Source organism: Lipotes vexillifer, unplaced genomic scaffold (assembly GCF_000442215.2).
Source record: "Lipotes vexillifer unplaced genomic scaffold, Lipotes_vexillifer_v1.1 scaffold749, whole genome shotgun sequence".
NCBI classification, from domain to species: domain Eukaryota; kingdom Metazoa; phylum Chordata; class Mammalia; order Artiodactyla; family Lipotidae; genus Lipotes; species Lipotes vexillifer.
In genome coordinates, this window is record NW_006782834.1 from 313,558 (window position 1) to 333,945 (window position 20,388).

Sequence of the window (20,388 nt, forward strand, 5' to 3'; positions counted from 1 at the left end):
AGGGAAAAATCTAGAGAAATTCAGTCTGAAAGAAATTTCTGATTTCCAAACTTATTAATGGCACTCATTTCAGCCAAAAATTATTGAATGCTTACTATGTGCCAGATCCTCTGCGGAGCCTGACTCTCCACTGCTTACAGCTCTTCCTCTGAAGAACTTCATTGGCGTGAGGAGCCAAGTCAGAGTGATGGACTGTTTCCTGAGGTGGGGAGAACCACCACGGTTGACTGCCCCCTGATGGTGGCAGGCGTGTGGATCTGGCCTCCTAACTTGCTGAGGACAGCAACTGCATTTGGAACCTCTTTTCATGTCCTCTCACAGGGCTTTGAAAAATGCTGATCACTTAGCAAGCATCCTCTCATTTTGTTTAATAACTGGTCCCTACTATGTGCCATCAATGTGGTGGCTATTTTGGGATGGATATACAAGTGTGGGAGAACCCTCGGTCCACGTCCTTAAGGAGTTTAGACGCTACTCCTTAATGAATGGTTTAAGAGATATGAAAAGAACAGTAATCCTTAATTGTACCTACCTGGGATCTTTGACTTACTTCATTTATAGATCACTTTTATTTTTTATTTATTTTTAATTTTTAAAAACATTTTTTAATTTTATTTTTTTATACAGCAGGTTCTTATGAGTCATCAATTTTATACACATCAGTGTATACATGTCAATCCCAATCGCCCAATGCAGCACACACACCCCCACCCCCCACCACTTTCCCCGCTTGGGGTCCATATGTTTGTTCTCTACATCTGTGTCTCAATTCCTGCCCTGCAAACCGGTTCATCTGTACCATTTTTCTAGGCTCCACATATATACGTTAATATACGATATTTGTTTTTCTCTTTCTGACTTACTTCACTCTGTATGACAGTCTCTAGATCCATCCACGTCTCAACAAATGACCCAATTTCGTTCATTTTTATGGCTGAGTAATGTTCCATTGTATATATGTACCATATCTTCTTTATCCATTCGTCTGTCGATGGGCATTTAGGTTGCTTCCATGACCTGGCTATTGTAAATAGTGCTGCAATGAACATTGGGGTGCATGTGTCTTTTTGAATTATGGTTTTCTCTGGGTATATGCCCAGTAGTGGGATTGCTGGGTCATATGGTAGTTCTATTTGTAGTTTTTTAAGGAACCTCCATACTGTTCTCCATAGTGGCTGTATCAATTTACGTTCCCACCAACAATGCAAGAGGGTTCCCTTTTCTCCACACCCTCTCCAATATAGATCACTTTTATATATCTGATGTGTCAATGACCTTGTCAAGTGGATTAAGTGGACTTGGTATTTTGTAGATAGGAAACTGAGCCTCAGCAGGTTAAGTGAACTCGTAACATCGTGTAGTTAAGAACAGACAGAATCAAGGTTTGTAAACAGGTTGTCTGAGTTATCAGCCTAGTTCTCTTTCTACTACACCATATTACCTTTCCTTATATGTAAGAATAAAAAGATTGTGTGTGTACTCTGTGTACCTGCTTATTTGTTTATTTTATACCAAATGCCATGCAGGGACCTTAAGAAATTTGATAGAGTTGGAGTAACAGAGGGAAACGCCAGGTCTCTCCCCCCGCAAACAGACCTACCATGTGGTTGACACTGGTGAATGGCGTGTTGTCAGTGATGGTCTCAAAGGGAGACCGGGCCCCGTTGCCATCAGTGGGGGTGGCCACTTCCCAGCTGAACTGCACGGACGTCTGGTTGATGCCAGCCTCACTGCAGCGCTCCTTCATGATGGCATACTTGGGGAAATGGGGGTCGCAGGGGGTGACACAGACCAGCGGGTAGCCCGGGGAGGGGGATTTCTTGACTCCCTCCTTGGTAACCTCTTCCACATGGTCATAGTCAGCAAGTGTGACAACCTGCAAAGGAGCAACAAAGCTTCAGCCCGGGGTGGGTATCGGGAAGGTCAGAGAACCAAGGCTCCCTCCCCCAGAGATTCAGGAGATCACTTAACTCCTAGGGATTCTTTAAAATATAGCAGAAGTTTTAACAATGCTTGGCCAGGCATCCCTAAAAGATACTGCAGATCTTTAATGGTGGAGAACATCTTCCTCCCCCGTGAGCTAAAAGCTTTATTATCTTATTGGTCTCATTCCTAATTCAGAGCCCTATCACTCATGTGAAAAATACTCTCCCCTCCCCCCATACACAGTAACTAAAACTATATCATAAACGGCAGTTACTAGTTTAAAGTTGCATTAAATTGTTAATGGTATGCCGTAGCACATTTGGCATAACAGGGGTAAATAAAGGTAGCATATTTCTTCCATGGTCAAAGAAGAGACACGTTTTGAAATGATCCTTTTACTCTATGAGACTAGTCGAGGGAGGCTGTAAGACTTATTAAGACTAGCTCATTATCATGGGCTAAATTCTTGGCAACCTCTATGCATTTTCCTCCTAACTGTGAAGTCGGTGCATTCATTCTGTTCATCCCCAAACTGGGAAGCATGGTGGTACATTTCTGCAGATACTTAATTCTATGCATGTGGCGAGTATGTAGGATAATAGATGTGGGGTAATATTCCTTTTTTTACTCTTCTAGGTCCCACCAAAGAAATGAGATCAATTGTATTGCACCTTCTGTCTTTATCAGACTAAGGTCTCAGTATGGTTTGGTCTCACTCTTATGTCAAAACAAGGTTTCTCATCCTTGGCACTACTGACATTTGAGCCAGATAATTCCTTGCTGTTGGCGTTGTCCTGTGTATTGTAGGATGTTTAGCAGCTTCCCTGACTGCCACCCACTAGATGCTAATAGCATCTAGTGTGACAGTCATGACAACCACAGATGTCACCAGACATTGCCAAGTGTTCCCCAGAGGTGATGGGAGTGAGGGATTTGGGGGAAAGGACAAGAGCCCTCGCTCTTGGTTGAAAATCACTGTGTTACGGGGAGGGGGAAGGGTAAGCTGAGATGAAGTGAGGGAGTGGCATGGACTTATATACACTACCAAGTGAAAAATAGATAGCTGGTGGGAAGCAGCCACATAGCACAGGGAGATCAGCTCCGTGCTCTGTGACCACCTAGAGGGGTGGGATAGGGAGGGTGGGAGGGAGGGAGACGCGAGAGGGAAGAGATATGGGGATACATGTATACTATACGTACAGCTGATTCACTATGTTATAGAGCAGAAACTAACACACCATTGTAAAGCAATTATACGCTAATACAGATGTTAAACAAAAAAAAAGAAAAGAAAATCACTGTGTTAGAGAAATGAAGACGTGCAGCGTTGGAAGTCCTGCTTCTCTCAAGTTCTTATCTAATTACTAGGACATAAGCAATGATCCTTTGGGTTGAGAGACTCACAATGGGCGGCGCTGGCAGGATGAGGCTCCCTGACACCTCCTGGTCTAGAATCGTCACTGTGGCAGTGGTCACATCACCAAGAACAGCTTCCACTGGGTCATCCGGGCCAAGGACTAGAGAGAATGATTCATGCCACTCCCGGTCTTCATTGGACAGGATCTCAACTTTAAAGAAGATATGATCCACACCTTCGCCAAGGACAGAACAAAGAGGGCAAAGGTCCTCATTAGTGACCCACTTAAGACAGTGCAGGTTGGCACTGCTGAGGCTTTATGTTGAAATATGCCCTTTCCTTTCAGAGGTTTCCTATCAGTGTAGTGGCTGCTTATCACGTTAGCCCCATCTCAAGCGAGGAGTCTGTTTTCTTGGTCAAATTCCACCTGTGGTGGAGGCTCAGTACCGCAGATTTACTATGCAACACCATATGAGGATTAATGGCCCCTGCCTGACACTAGCTGCTGGTAATAAAAATCTATGATCCAAAATACACTCCACCCTGGCTATGAGGTTTTTTGCCTAACTTTTCTTTCCCCTTTACATTTAGGCATGAGCTCCTGTGTGGCTGAGTGCTTGTACACCCTCCTTCAAAGCTCTCTCCTGGGGACCGATAGCTCCAGGGCTACCTACCAGGCCATTTCTGCAAAGACGATAAAGTGAAGGTTTGGCAGCCTGGAATGGGGAGGGTTAGAGCTCAGAAACCCCCCTCCTTCTCTGTAAAGTGATTCTGTGAAGGTGCAGGTATCTCAGGCAGTGGTCAAGGTGCCCTTCTTCCTCTCCTGTAGACATCTGGGCTAGGTTACTTCTAAGACCTGCCTTTCCCCCAGATGCTTATGCCGAAGAGGAAAAAGCTAAGACACTTGCAAGAGAGGTCCTTGTGAGGATGTGGAGGAAGGGCGCCTACCTTCCCTGTAAACACGAACCAGACGCATAGGGATGGAGCCGAAAGCCCTCTGAAGCTCCGGTGGGCGACAGGGACACACAGAGACACCCCCCTCCATTTCCAAGGGAGTCATTTTCTCCCTCCACTTGCTAAGACATCTCTGAAAAGGCCTTCTATCACTTTTGCCCACTTCTGGCTACATCACACATGGTGCCAGGCTCTGTAACAGCCTTTTCACCTTATACTGCTCCATAAAGTTCTGGGAAAAAGCCAAGCATACAATTCAACTCCTCCTCTGTCTCATTCCTTCCATTTAATAAATATATCAGACAGTTAAACAGCTGGTTGCGACCTGAATCCCATCCTTCCCTGACTCATCTTCATAGCATCTCCCAGGAGATGTCAAGCCACTCGAGCCTGGAGATTGTGCTTTCTGGGTTTAGTAATCCCCGAGGGGCCCAGCACAGAGGTTTGTACCAACGTTTGCTTAATGACAAACATGCAAAAATATACAAAAAATCATGTATATTTAAAAAAAATCAAGTGCCCCCCTTGCTCAACCAAATCATAGGCTAACAACAGCAGCAACAAAAAATCCTTTTGAATGAGCCAAAATGCCTAGGATGTTCTGAAGTAAAGCACTTCTTTGGCCTTTTTCTTTCTTTACCATGCGATTTTTACTAATTAGAAAATTTAAAGACTCCCACAATCTCCAATGTGTGCTTAATAAGTACTTCATGCTGCTGGAAATACTGTTTCTCTCTTTCATTTTTCTGCTCGTTCCTTTCTTCAAATATAAGATATCTGCCTCTCTCTTAAGTAAAACCTACAGATTGGGATTGGCATTCAATTACCAGGACTGAACTTTAAGATTCGGCTCTTTGGGTAATAATCCACACCAGACTGGGCCGACCCGTCCCGCGTGCTACAGCGAATCTTGGACGTCCTGTTCTGATCCCCTCTGCGGATCACCTTGATGTTCAGAATGGCCGTGGCATCTGGCCCTGAGGGTTCCCGGACTTGGTATCCAGCTTCTTCAAACTCAATGGTGGGAGCTTAAGGAAACAAGGTTAGGAAAACAAGAGCAAGTTGGAAAAGTGACAAAGAATTCCACCTCCCATGAAAACACCTTCTAATGACAAGAGGGAATTTTTCACATTAATTAACAATACAAATCTTTTGGATCCTCCCTCCCAGTGCTCTCAGCTCACCAACACTTAGCTTTTCCTAACTTCTCACAGGTTATTTAGTTAAGGATGAGTAGTTATAGTGACCGGTTACTACAACAATAATTCAGGAACACAAGATTTCCTAACAATCTTACTTGAGGTACTATCCTCATTGCTATGAAATGATTAATTGTTGATTTTTTAAAAAAATTCAAACTCTGCCTTCGTTTGTATTATATTCTCATGAGGAAGGGCCACATGGTAGTGGTGGAGAGAGTGGGATAAGAAGATGGAAAAATTGGGAGCAATTACAAATCTTATACCATTTAAAGTATAGACTCTTTCAGAAATTTCTGATGTCTCTATGTTCACTTCCCTCTTTCTCTCTCAGAAAATCAGTGCTTCCTAATTGTAGAAGATACGCTTCGTTTTAGACTTCATAGTTGTTACTGTGCACACTCTTTGAAATTGAGGTATGTCACTGTAACACAGTGTGAACTTGTTACTCCTCTGAGCTTCAGTCATTGGGTTTTCTCTGTGAACAGGAGAGGTTCACTTTTTCTGTGTGAACAGGAGAGGTTCAGGATTTGAACCTGAGACTCCTTGGGTAAAGGGCTAATTCATCTTCAAGGCTGGCTTTTTTGCTTTTTTCCCAATGTCTAAGTTAGTCCCTACTTTAATATTAGAAACCCTAAGAGTCTCACTGACTCTTGCGTAGATTCTAGAATCTGATAAAATAAGGTTCTACATGCACTTTTGTTGCTTACAGCTGTGTAACTAAGAACGTAAATTATATAACTTTGTTGAGGTTCAATTTCTTTACCTATAATATAGGGATAATAACACCTACCTCAAGGGGCTACTGTCAGAATGAAATGAAATGAAATAGTATTATATGCTTAGAATGGTTCTTAGTATACAGTCAATATTCAATAAAAACAGCTGTTACTATTTGTAGTTTTATTGTCCATTTATTAAAATACCTATTTTAATAAAACAATTATATCCCTATTTGAAACAGATTTTGTTTTCTTTGGTGCCTGGGTCACTCTTTGCTGACAGCTGACTAAAGAATTTAAGTTTTTTTAGGTTAGTAGGCCAAATCAATTAGAGAGAAGAAAGCTGAAAAATTAGACTTTTCCAGAAAGGTGGCAGCGTTTTAAATCAGTTCATTGGATTCAACTGATTCTGACTGTATTTCCAATCCTGCTCTTGAATTGCAGTGACTTAAACATTTTTACTCTCTGTCTGTCTTAGCATCTCTGTCCTAGCGTTTAACCATACTTGTTCCCTATCTCTTGGTGATGTGGTAGAGAAAAATGTGATTTAAAATACTGGAGCTCTGTAGACGGTGATCATTTGCTGCCAATATTTTATATAGATACTCTAAGACTGTTATCAGTAGACACTTTCATAATGCTTTCACTTTTCAAAACACCTAGAATTATGTTATTGGTAAGACATCAGTTCATGTCCCATCAACCTAAGAGTAACTAAAGGCAATTTCTTCCGTTACCATCTTCATCATTGGATATGGTGATGGTGGCCACGTTAGTCTTTCCAACTCTGGCTCCACTCCAGTGGTTCCCAAGAGGATGGCCAAGGTAGACCCTGAACTGTTCCTCAGGCTCAAACATGGAGTCATCGTGGATATAGACAGTACAGTTCTTCATCTAGAGCCAAGGGCACAAGAAAGAGTAAAATTTGCAGTGAGATATCAATAATTTGCTTGGCTTTCCCTAGAAAATGATTTTTCTTCTTTGTAGCATCAAAAAGTCAACACAGATTCAAAAATATCCCAACCATTTCATTTATAAAATAGAATGTTTAACAGTTCACGCCTGAGTGGACCTACCTATATGTGGAGACTTGTATTAAACATTCCAAATGATTTTGAATTATTGGTCATGAGTTATGAAAAACAATAAAATGAAGCACTAAAAAGCATCTGTAGAACATTTGTGTGCTTTCCCACATTTTGCCTGCGCTCATCTGTACCTTTGTACATGTTATGATAGGTAGATTTCTGATGGTGAGGGTTTAACATATGGATTAGACTTCCTGGAGAGTTGAATGATATTCCTTTTCCTTTGCGAAAATTGAAGAATCTTATAAGGAACTCAGAAAGCCTTCCTGTTAGGCTAAAGACACCTTTAAAAGCTACAGAACTCTCAAACGTGTTGCCGAATGGTGGCTCATCTGAAAACTGAGAACTGAATGTCTGAGAACACAGTCTAAATCCCTGTTGGATGAAAAGAAATCAAGTGCTTCCCAAACTGAATATTCTCTACTGAGGACTTGTCTTCTTGGCAAAACGTAAAATAAGGTCACAACATTTTCTTTCTTTCTTTCTTTCTTGCAGTACGCGGGCCTCTCACCCTTGTGGCCTCTCCCGCCGCGGAGCACAGGCTCCGGACGCGCAGGCTCAGCGGCCATGGCTCACGGGCCCAGCTGCTCTGCGGCATGTGGGATCCTCCCGGACCGGGGCACGAACCCGTGTCCCCTGCATCGGCAGGCGGACTCTCAACCACTGCGCCACCAGGGAAGCCCAGGTCACAACATTTTAGATAACAGAGCAGCCTCGATTGTAGAGTATGTGATATGAAGTGTGATTATTTTTAGTTTACCATTTTAAATTCATTATACTACCATATTGTAAAGGATATGTGGACATAGAGGTTTCACTGTCATACTTCCCAAGTCATACTAAATGGAGGGAGAACATCTCTGTGAACATTTACCTGTGGCTTGCTGACCTGGTTTTAAGTCCCTGAAGAATGTTCCCTTTTTTATCCCTACCACATCTTTCTTACAATAAGCATTTCTTTATGGAAAGCATGAATCTAGTATCGACTCTTTGGTATATCTTAAAAAATAAGGCATTCTAGCGAATGACAAGTTCCAAAGACATATTGCTTAGCATGACAAAGAAGATGACGATTCCAAAATGTGCTTACGAATGAGAGATTGCCATGTGGGTAACATCTAGACTATTAAGCTGTATTTTCTTTATAATTTTATTTAATTACAAACTGCCTCTTGGATAGGCAGAGAATCCTCTTCTGAACTTAAAACAAATGCAGACATGCAGACTCAAAGCTGAAGATTGTATTTATAGTATTTATTTGTGTTTTAAACACGTATTTCAACCTGCCACCAGTAAAATTCCCATAAAATACATAACTAAGACAGGGCTTTTATGAGTCATGAAGGTGTGAAAGACTTGAGAGTCTCAAATAAGGACGCTATCGATTTTATTTTTATTTTTTTGGTGGTAAAGAATGGAGGGAGAATCTCGGGTGACCTGGGATGTGTAAAGTCTTTTTATGCTAAACTTCAAAAAACTAATCATAAGGCAAAAATTTCACACGTTTGTTTATATCAAAACAAAGATTTCTGTTCAACTAAGGAGACCAAGGGCAAAGGTAATAGATGAGTGACAGAGAAAGACGCTATGTTTACGATATCTAAAACATCTAAACACCGGCAAGGATTAATGTTACTATTTAGGATTATTAATATTAAGATCAATATTTAGAATATACAAGAAAGCACTGCAAATCAGTAAGAAAATGACAGCAATACAATAAAATAAGGAACAAAGGATAAAAATAATAGATTTTCATAAGAGAAACTCAATGAACTAACAAGCAGATAAAATAGTATTAGAGAAATGCAAATTAAAATCAGATATAACTTTATACATACCAGATTAGTAAACATTAAAAGATGAGTAATTGAAAAAGTGTTGAAGAGTATGTAGGATTTTAGCAACACTCATGAACTGCTAGTGACACTTTGGAAAGTATTCTGATATTATTTTTTCAAATTAAGTACTTTCATGCCCTGTGGTCCAGAAATTTTGCGGCTGAGTTTTTATCCAAAGAAATCCCCACTCGGGTGTGTAAGTGGACATATAAGAGGATTTGCACTGCAGCACTTTCAGTGGTGGCAGCATGATAGGAGGTGACTGGGCACTAAAACTGAGGGTCTTCACTGTCTATTGCTGAGAGCGAATGGGTAAAAGGTAGTAAATGCACATCATGAAATGCTAGGCAACAGTTTGAAGCAACAGAGTAGATAGACACATAAATGACATGCACAGACACTGAAACGTATTGCTGAGTAAATGCAGAAAACATTTGAAAAAGATATAACACAGTAGCAGTTTTAGAAATAAAAATTATATACATAAAGAACCAGACATTTTTTAGGAACAAGTAGAAAATAAGAGAGATACACATTAAGTACAATCGATTGATTATCTCTGAGGTGGGGAAGGGAATGTGGCTGCAGAGTAGGGGTAAAATGAAATGAATAAATCAACAAAATAAAGAGAAGGGCCTTGAACTGACCAATGGGGACTGCGTGCCTTGAAACAAGGGGTACAACTGACTCAATCATCTGAAACTGAGATCCAAAAATGGAGAAATATGATTCTCATGAATCACTGAATGACTCTCATTCAATATACACTGAGGTTGCAAGCTTTGAGTCTGATGCAGCCACACTTAGTGACTGGAGTTTCTCGGGAGTTCTTGTGTCCGTATGTATCATTTTTCATTATATTGCCAAGAGAATACTCCACTGCCTTGAATGTGCTCAACTGAACAGGTGTTCAGTCCTGCACTACTGGTCCTATGCCAGAACGTGTGTTGCCCTGGAACAGGGGCCCAGGTATCAGAGAAGTCTACTCCTTCTCTAGATAACATTAGTGGAGTGTGTTCATCTCCCACGCAGGTTCACATTAAGAGGAGTCCCCAGTCATTTGATTCTGCTAAATTCCAAAACTGTTCTACATCATCTAAATAGCCCAGCTCAGCCAATGACATAGGTATTTGGTCATAAATGGGAGACAAAGAAGACAACCACATAGAAGAGATGACATTATTAAAAGAATGAACGGTTAATTAGAAACTCCCTAGGATGTTCAGAATTTGTCTAAATTACTTCACTATGGACAAATAAAAGCATCAGGGAAGGAGGGAATCCCATTCTTCAGCCACCAGGAATCCACTTACTTTCTCCCCTTTGAGAAATGTAATCCGTGAAGAGTCTGTGTTTCTTCTGTCCTCAAAGTCCTCCATGACCTGAGCTGAATGGCCCTGAGTATAGCACCTCACTGAAGACTCGTAGCTCAGGTCTCCACTCCGAACGATGGGTACGTGTAGGACACCCTCCCTCTCCTTCACTAGGAGCAAATCCTTGGCAAACTGCATGCTGGGCACTGGGTGAGCAGAAGGAAAGACGGAGGCATCGTTAGTGGGATGCTGAGGGAGCTGGCTGCCACGTGGCAGGACTGGCAGCCAGTTGGCAGGACGGCTCCACTAAGGGCCACCAGAGGCTGATAAACTACAAGCAGTCAGCAGATTTCAAGGCCTGGCTGCTACTCTCAGGACAAGGGAACTGCTTCCACTGTGAGTATAGTTCCAGCAAAATAGAACAAATCAAGTTTGCGCCAGTTTTTGCTCAGCTTCTTTCTTACAACAGTCACCATCTCAAATACAGACAGGCGATGCAAATAAAGAAATGGGCCACGTGGAAAATTCTGATAGAGACCTGAAGACCCAGAAAAGTTCATGTTCCTTCTAAGGCTACCGAAAGGAAAACAGCAGTGCAAGGCTGATGAGAAATGGCCACTCACACTGGTCCTGGGCCAGGAAGACAATAGGGAAGAGCAGGGACATCGGTAAAGAGGAAGGAGCAGGTCATGTTTAAAGGGGGCTGCCCCTCAGCTTTGTTCTTTTGTTGGCAGGTCTTCCTATTTTCAAACAAAATCAGAGATCTGCATTTTTATGTCATAGCTCCTAAATTTTAAAATAGCAAGCAATTAAAACAGTAAAAAGAAATTCCATACAGGCCCAAACTATTGGAGCCAAACAAAACACATCCATAAGCCGAATTTGGCCAGTGGGCCCCAGTCTGTGACTACTGCTGTGGGGTTACCTCTTCTTTAACAACTCACATGGCCTCATCTGACTTTAGGGAAGGACAGTAGCCAAATGGTGGTTAAAAACAAGGGCTCTGGAATAAGCGGGTCTGAATTTCCAACCCAGCCCTGCTACTTATTAGTGGAATGACACAGGGCAAGTTACTGAGATTTTCTGAGCCTTGGGTTTTTTTAAATACGTAAATTGGAAATGTTAATATCTAACTTGCAAAATTATTGGGAGGATTGAATTTAATGAGATTAGGTATGCATGGTGCTCAATGCAGAATCTGGCAAACAGCAGGCACTCAAATTTGGGTAGAAATTATTTTATTATGGTTTGTATTGCCCCCTATCTCCAGGCTTCTCAATATAATGGATCATGTTTCTATGTGTGCAGACATATAAATAAAAATTGGAATGATTCAAGTATAAAAAAAAATAATAATAATGGATCAGTGTTTCTTCCTTACTTTCTACAAGGCTTTAAGTAATATTCTGCATTAAGACATGTCCCCTTTCGAGACCAACGTTTTGTTGAGTGCTGGTTATTACTTTCTTAATGGACAATACAAAGAGGTAGTCCATCCAGTCATATGTCAAATTAGTGTTTGGGGCTGCAGGAAGCTGACCTCAAAGCTATAGCCACCTATTTCCTGGCTACGTCCTGGATGTGCCCTGCCCAACCTGAAAGGAAGGAACAGGAGGGGTGAGCACCAAGCTCTCTGCAAGTCAATATGTAGAAAGCTCTCTTTGCCTCCAGCCTGTCCACTGCTCAGAACTGTTGGCATTAGCAAATATAAAACAAATCCATTATCTGGGCTAAGCCTAACAGTTACCATTTATCACTAAAGAAAAACCCAGAATATACCTCTAAAAAGAAGATGAGTGACTTTGGCATCAGGTCCTGCACATTACTCATTTGGGGCTCTTTCCATCCAGTGCTAGTAAGAGGTGGGTGGGACATGACCTTGCATGAGGACAAGAAGGAAGCTTGTTGCCAGGTAAAAAGCAACACAAGCAAGAAAGCTTTTCTGCTCAAGGCAGATTTTATCTAATGCTTTGGATTGATTTTTCTTGCTGGTCTGACAGGCATCAAGTTGGAGGTGAGTTAAAAGCTAAGTGGTAATGTTTGGGTTTTGTCATGTATTAATCAACCCCAGATTCCCCTTGAGATGTAAAAGACTCCTTTCCCTCTATTTAACATGCATTAACCTTTACTGCTATGCCTATCTGCTTAAAAAAAAAAAAAAGGAAAAGAAAAGAAAAGAAAGCAGTGGGTGAACACTCCTCATGATTGCTTTCTGGGAAAAATCCCTGCTGTTAAGGAGCCCCCAGTTCAGTGGGAGACTGAAGCAGAGCCAATGGACAGGCAATGGGTGGGTTTGGAGACATTTATCTGCAGGGGGTTATGGCATACAAAGGGCCCAGCCCGGGTCAGGCATTGTGTTAAGGGCTTCCATACACATCATTTCTCACCCTCTTGACAACCCTGCAAGGCACTGCAGTCTCTACAGGAAGTAGGGGCGCCGTCTGTGGGGTGTCATTTCTGCCTGACTGCAGAATCCCTTCGCTTTCCACATGGATGGGGTATATGAATGGGAAATGGAAACCACTCTGTGAAGGCTTGTGGGCTCGCAGTGGGTATCATGCACTACTGTCAACACCTCTCTGAGAAAATCAATTTGTAGTTAGCTTCTTATTTGTGTTAAGTCTTGTGTCTTGAAATAGATTTCAGGACTCTGCTCTCTACTACTCGGTAACCCCAGTGCTGGGCACCAGTCTTAGGCATGGAAACTGTCAACCAACGCTGTTCCCCGCTAATCTTCTTAGTAACTGACAAAGTGAGTGCAGACACCAACTACCTGGAATGCAGTGGCCTCTTTATGGGTGATGGTTAAGTCTGAGATTTAGGAAAAATCCCGGCTCTGGTTCTTTGAGTTAATGAGTAGGTGGGACACAGCTACATACATACACAGGGGTGCGGCGTGGCAGCGGCTACAAGGCCTTTCTTGCCTTGCTCAGCAGTCTTCAGGGCAACACCAAAGTCTAATTCTGGGTATCAGAGCAGAAGACAAAGGTGAAAACAGAAAATGTTCTGAGATGAGCTACTTAGATGATTTAAGGGCCTGAAATCGGCCCGGTGGAGAAAGATAAAAGGAGCTAAGGTCACTTTGAAAGGCTGGAAGCTGACTCTATAAGGATCTTGAGTGACGTTAAGCATTGTTACATGGAGCGGCAGTGGCCAGGTAAAACTGCAAAATGAAAAGTCAGCGTGGTAGAGCATAAAACAAGAAGGCTGGACTCGCATAGAATAGACCTGGGCTTTAACTCTCACTCCCTCACCTCCTCTCTGTGTGATCTTAAGTTATTTAACCTCAGTTTCACAAGTTGGAGAGGATTAGAGGTAAAGTAATTAGAGATCTTTCTACCCTAGAATGTGCACATTGAAGGGACTCAATGAAAGCCAGCAGTTACTGGGAAGGATAACCAACAGAGATAATTGGTGAACACTGCAATAGGTTACTGAAATAGATGTGCAGATTTCTTTCTCTGTGATAAAGATCTTGAATGAATATATATTGTTGTAGTCTTCCTGAAAGGTGATATTTTATTTAACATATTCATTTTCTAAGTTTGCAACCCTAATGCCCGTCAGTAGAATGCAAGGATAATCTAAATGGAATCTTCTATGTTGATCAGAGTGCAATGGAGTTTGTGTGTGTTACTGGAGTCCCACTGGCAAGTGTGTCAAATTACAGGTGCATCAGGAAGAAAAGAAATTAACATGTAATAAAATCTACTACCTGCCAGTTACTATGGTAGGTATTTTCACATATTTTAACTAATTTAATCCTTACAACAATCTTATCGGTATATCATTATTTATAGATGAACAAAACGAGGCTCAGTAACCTTAGCCACTGAGCAAGGAAGTGGTGGGCAGGGATTATATTTCAGGATTTCTGACTTTCCATTCACTTTCCACTTCACCAGAGGGGAATTAACTATCCTTTCATGTAAAAGAATAAGAAGCCTTTTCAAGAATAAAGAGAATAAATGAATTTCCTTTTTTTTTTTCTTTTTTAACTGCTTTAAGGAAAAAGAAGTCCCACATATTCTCCAACTGCACCAAATAGAACCTAGTGCAAAGAGTATGAACTTGGAGCCAAAAGTCCTAGAATGCACGCTGGTTCCTCCATTTACTAGACTTTGGGTGTATGTTTACTTCCCTGATTCTCAGTCTCCTTATCCACAAAATAGAAATAAGAGTAAAACGACGGGATTATGAGAAAATGAGATAATGTTTAATAGATGACTCTGTAAACTCTGAGGTAACATGCAACATAAAACAGTATAATTGTTATTATCTTGTTCATGGTTAAAAAGTTACCATTTTGTGAATCATAAACCTAAATATAAAACTTAGAACTACCAAACTTCCAGAAGTGAACATAGGAGAAAATCTTTGTAACCTTGGCTTAGGCGAAGATTTCTTACATACAACACCGAAAGCACAATCTGTAACAGAAATATCGATAAATGGGAACACTTAAAAGTAAAAAACGCTTGCTCTTCAAAAGACGTTGTTAAGAGAACAAAAATCAAGCAACAGATTGGGATAAAATATTTGCAAAAACTAAATCTTTGTCCAGAATCTACAGCAATGCAGTAATAGAGGAGAAAACCCAACTTAAAAAAAAGGGAAAATATTTGAACAATACTTTATCAAAAAAGATATATGGGGCTCCCCTGGTGGCGCAGTGGTTGAGGGTCTGCCTGCCGATGCAGGGGGCGCGGGTTCGTGCCCCGGTCCGGGGAAGATCCCACGTGCCGCGGAGCGGCTGGGCCCATGAAGCCATGGCTGCTGAGCCTGCGCGTCCGCAGCCTGTGCTCCGCAATGGGAGAGGCCACAACAGTGAGAGGCCCGCGTACCGCAAAAAAAAAAAAAAAAAAGATATATGGATGGCAAGTAAGCACCTGAAAAGAGATCAATGTCATTAGTCGTTCACTAAACACCTACTGGAATAACTAAAAAGCCCCACAAAAACCTGATGTGGTTCTCATACAACGCTGGTGGTAATGCAAAGTAGTTACAACCATTTTGGAAAACAGGCTGGCTCTTTCTAACAATGTTAAACGAACACTTACCCACATGACCCAGCAACCCCACTCCTAAGTATTGACTCCAGAGAAATGAAAAACTAAATTCACACCAGAAACTACTCAGCAATAAAGGGAATGAACCACTCATATTTGCAATAACATGGAAGACTCTCAAATGCAGTGTTCTAAGTGAAAGAAGCGAGATTCAAGGTGCTACCTATGACATGATTCCATTTCTATGACATTCTGGAAACGGCAAAACTTCAGGGACAGAAAACAGCTCAATAGTTGCCAGAGCTTGGGATGGGGAGAGGTTGACTACAAAGGGACACGAGAGAATTTTGCAGGATGCTGGAACTGTTCAACATCTTGATTGTGGTGGTGGGTGAATTTTAACTTATGTAAGTTAGACCTCAATAAACCTAAGTCTAAAATAACATACTACTTTGGATATATGCAAATATATAACAAAAAACTGGTTAAAATAGTTGTCTTCAGGGAGGGGAGCTGGAGGGTTTGGAGCCAGGGGTAGAAGGAGGACAATCTTCATAGTATACCTTTTTTGCTGTTTGCTCTTTTTACTACGTAAATGAATAGGTTATTTAAAAACAAAAAATTAAAGATCATCCTGCTGGGCTGCCAGTTCTTTCTTTGGTGACTCTGTAGTCACGGAAGAGTTTAATCATGGATTCTATATTCATCACCGGATATGCTGACGAGGGTCCTCCTGCTTGAGGTGAAAGTTTAACTTGATCTTCTCTACCCAACTCTAGAATCTGACAATTCCAGATTTCATCAGTTCTGCCCCAGGAGAACTGGGGAAGTCCTTTCCTGTTCATCCTCTTGTTACTTAGGTCAGCTCTTCAGTGGGGACTCATATTTTTGTACAGGTACTTGTGCCTATTCATTCCTGCACATCACCCATAAGACAGCCAGTATTAGTTTCCTCAAACAAAAATCACACCACTCCTCTGCTCAGGAGCATCTGCTGCTCCCCTTTACCTACAAATTCCTGACGTTGGAACGTAAGACCTCTAAGAACTTGTCGCAAACCTGTCTTTCCATTTCATTTTCTTCCATTCACCTCCTGCCAGGCTCAAAGCAAAAGTAAGCATCTCACTGTTCTCCAAATATGTGTCTTTCAAAATTTTATACCTTATGTATACTATAGCTCTCCATTTAACAAAGCTTTATTTTATTATCCATTAGATAAACTAACTCCTACCACACCTCAAGACTCTGTTTAAATATCACCTCCTTTGTGAAATCTTCTATGATTCTTGCACGCATAGTTACCGTTCAGTCCCCTCTGCCCCTACACTACTGGATTTATCACACTATTAAGTCATTTATCATCATATATTTTTTTTTTTTCTGTCTAAGGATCTGATCCCCTAACTAGACCCTGAGCTTCTTGAAGACACAACTCAACCAGGCATACCTGGTTGCACTTCACTTTGCAGATACTATGTTTTTTACAAATTGAAGATTTGTGGCAACCCTGCCTTGAACAAGTCTATCAGGGCCATTTTTCCAACCGCATTTGCTCACTTTGTGTCTCTGTGTTACAGGTTGGTAATTCTCCCAACATATCAAACTTTTTCATTATTATTGTATCTGTTATGGTGATTGTGATCAGTGATCTTTGATGTTACTACTGCAAAAAAGATTATGATTTGCTGAAGGCTCAGATGACGATTAGCATTTTTTAGCAACAAAATGTTTTAAATAAGGTATGTACATTGTTTTTTAGACATAATGCTATTGCACACTTAATAGACTACAGTATAATGTAAACTTTTATATACACTGGGAAACTAACAAATTCATCTGACTTGCTTTATTGCGATGTTCACTTTAATGTGGTGGCCTGGAACTGAACCTGGAATATCTCTAAAGTATGCCCGTACATCTTTTTGTGCCTAGCAGATGCCAGAAACATGAATTGTTTCTGTCCCATATTTCTATGTAAAAGTGTGTGTGTGCGTGTACTCATGCACACACACACACACACACACACACACACACACATTTCTTGAATGAAAATGTGAATGAGTTCCAATGTCATATACATGGATGTTAAGGAAAAAATAGAAATCTGGCCTGAACCACCAGTTGGCATCCCCAATCTCTTACCGTCCTGGAATGTGTCATTAATTGCAATGACAGCCTGGAAGGGTTTGGTCAGTTCGGCCCCTTGTGCTGAGCTGAGGAAAACCACAAATGTCTCCAGCCCTTCAATCACAGGATATTGAGTGTCATCCAAGATGGTAAAGGTGCAATACTAGAAGAAAAATCAGGATGTTAACTAGACTTACTGTGGTGTTCATTTCACGATATATACAAATATTGAATCATTATGTTGTACACCTGAATCTAATATAATGTTATATGTCAATTATACCTTTAATTTTTAAAAAATTAAAAATTTTTTCTAATTAAAAAAGAGAGGGAAAAATCAAAGCAAATCTTAAAGAATGCTCACCAACCAACACTCATTTGCCTTTGGGAGATTAGGGCAAAGGTGATAATTTGCCTTTCTTCGGTGGTCTTAAAGTAAATTTTTTAAATCCATAAAATGATCATCTCTGTATCACGTACCGTAGGTGTTTTGTTTCTAGATATTTGCATCGATCTAGTGCAGTTTCTATCCTAAATCCATGGTGCTGGGGCATTGCCAAGGGTTGGTGCTGAAAACGTCACTTGGAGAGTTTGTCAAAGATTTCTCTAAGTTTGTTCTTTGTGTTTTTGAAGAACGGGAAGATCATGATATTTCGGTATTTTATAGTCCTCCAGAGAGTTTGGAGAACGGACTAAAGACAACATGATCAGACCCATCTGGCCTTTGACCTCTGTATGCGCACCTGCTCAGTGACACCTGGCCCAAAGTCCACCTTCCTAGAGCTGGGAACGTAGTCAACTCCCGGAGTGGCGGAAGCTGGGTCCGAGGGCCGCGTTGCACACCAGACAGACGTGAGGGTGGAAAGGTCAGTCCCGTGGCGGATAACTGGGATCTTCACCGTGCCTGAATTGAGAGTCACACATTTCAGTGGTCAACCCGGAACCAGAAAATGGGTGCGGTTTTCAGAACGATGTCCTCCCTCACAGCAGCAGCAGCTTCAGCCTGCTAGCTTGCCTAGTCCGCCTTCAGTGACGTTCCCGTGCTCCCTCCGAGGGAGGCTGAGAGGCTGTCACCATCCCTCTCTGTACTGACATTAAGATCAAGAGCAGACCTGAAGGAGGGCCTCAGGGAGGTGGTGCTGGAGAGACAGCCCTTAGGGGAAAGTGGTTTTGTGGTTTCAAGGAGGAGACTGTTCACAGGAGAGGAACAATGGACCGAGGAGAGGTGGGTCCACTGCAAAACATCTCAAGTCTATTTAGGGAGAAGAAACTCAGAGACCAGGGCCTCAGGGACGAGCTAGAAAATAGCCAGTCAAGGAAAAACCAGCTAGGGGACGCTATGGAGCCTGGAGCTGAATGTTCCTAATTAAATGTTCCTAACTGGGTGATTTCCCCATTTTATCTGAGTGGTGCACACATCATTACTTAAACCGTACGTGCGCGTTGCTTATCTTAGGAAGAAGCTCATCTTCTGGTCGCTGTGACAACATACTTTGTACGGTCCTAATGACACATGACTACATTTCTAGCTGTTTTCACAGTCAAGGTCAGAGAAAAGCTACATGACAAGCCCATCAATCATATTTCTCCAGCCAATAAGCGGAGAGGTGACAAGCAGTCATGGCTGGGCATTTGCTGTATGGGAAAGGAAACATGGTATAATAGAAAGGTCTGAGTTCTAATCCAGCTCTGCCATATTAGCTGGTCTTTGATGACTGATTTAATCTCTCTGGAACTCCATTTGCTCTTCTATGTAAATGAGACTGAATGGAATGCACATGGCATGGTGGCTGGCATTCAGTAAGTGCTCCAAAATATTAGTTTTTACTATCCCTCAGAATTTCACTTTCAAAGAGATGCAAGGTCTTGATCAGGGGGCTCAGATCAGCAGATACTCAGCACATCTGCTGCCTCTTTTGCAGGATGTCTGCCAGCAGCATGCAGAAGACTTTGAGATCCTTGTGGAACCCAAAGAGGGAAGAGGCCTGGGTGGAAGAAATCTGCCCACTGACTGCCTTGGGCTGTTATATGAACGAGAAAGTTCCATTTGTTAAGACACTGAAACTTTGCATTTATTTGTTTTGGCAGCTAGCAGTACACTAAATAATTTACCTCCATCCTCAACAGGTCACATTCCCCTCCTTCACAAGCCAAAATGCTTAGCACCACGCCCTCCCTCTGGACCACAGAGGTCAGCCAGTGAACTCTAAGCCAGATCCCTCCCTGCCATCAGTAACCAGAGCAAGACAAGTGGATGGAACTCCCTGTTCTTCACTACCTTCCATTCTTGGTCTTGATGCCTAGTATCACCTGCCTCAGACTGACAACGGTGTCACTGAGGAATGGCATTCTCATGTCCTAAGGGCATTCTCAAAACTAAGAGGAAATTGTTCAGGGAAGGGATCAGGGGATGGATGAGGGAACCCCAGACACGCTCTCCATTACCTGCATCCTCGCTGACAGTAAGAGCCGTGTTGCCCAGGGACACAGTAGAGGCATCATTGGGGCCAGTAATGAGCACCGTGGCCGACGCCACACTTCCGACGCGGGCGTTATGGGAAGCATCTGCCAGGGCAATCTCAAACTCTTCTTCCTCTTCATACTCGCTGTCATCGATGAGCATGACGTCGCAGGTGGACGCGGTGACACCACGCCCGAATATCACACGACTCTCCGCAGACATCCCTCTGGATTTGAAATCAGAGCCCGATTCTAGAGCATACAGGCTACTTCCCATAGCTGACTTAGGGACCGTGTAGCAAACTGCAGATACAATGCTGCTCGAATCCCCTGAAATACAAATGGCAAGAAAACCAAAGCATTTGAATGAGCACTTCTCAGAGTTTGAAATC

The 20,388-nt window shown here is 42.0% G+C and overlaps 1 protein-coding gene across 1 annotated transcript in view; it reads right to left on the reverse strand.

Annotated features, from left to right (window-relative positions):
* FRAS1 (Fraser extracellular matrix complex subunit 1) overlaps positions 1–20,388 on the reverse strand; it is a 452,432-nt gene that overhangs the window by 30,882 nt on the left and 401,162 nt on the right. The window contains exons 56-63 of the mRNA XM_007455407.1: positions 19,982–20,326; positions 18,280–18,440; positions 17,552–17,699; positions 10,401–10,606; positions 6,896–7,052; positions 5,065–5,265; positions 3,331–3,518; positions 1,601–1,876 (exon numbers count right to left, since the gene is read on the reverse strand). Coding sequence (XP_007455469.1) covers positions 1,601–1,876; positions 3,331–3,518; positions 5,065–5,265; positions 6,896–7,052; positions 10,401–10,606; positions 17,552–17,699; positions 18,280–18,440; positions 19,982–20,326 — 1,682 coding nt within the window. The remainder of the gene's footprint in view (positions 1–1,600; positions 1,877–3,330; positions 3,519–5,064; positions 5,266–6,895; positions 7,053–10,400; positions 10,607–17,551; positions 17,700–18,279; positions 18,441–19,981; positions 20,327–20,388) is intronic.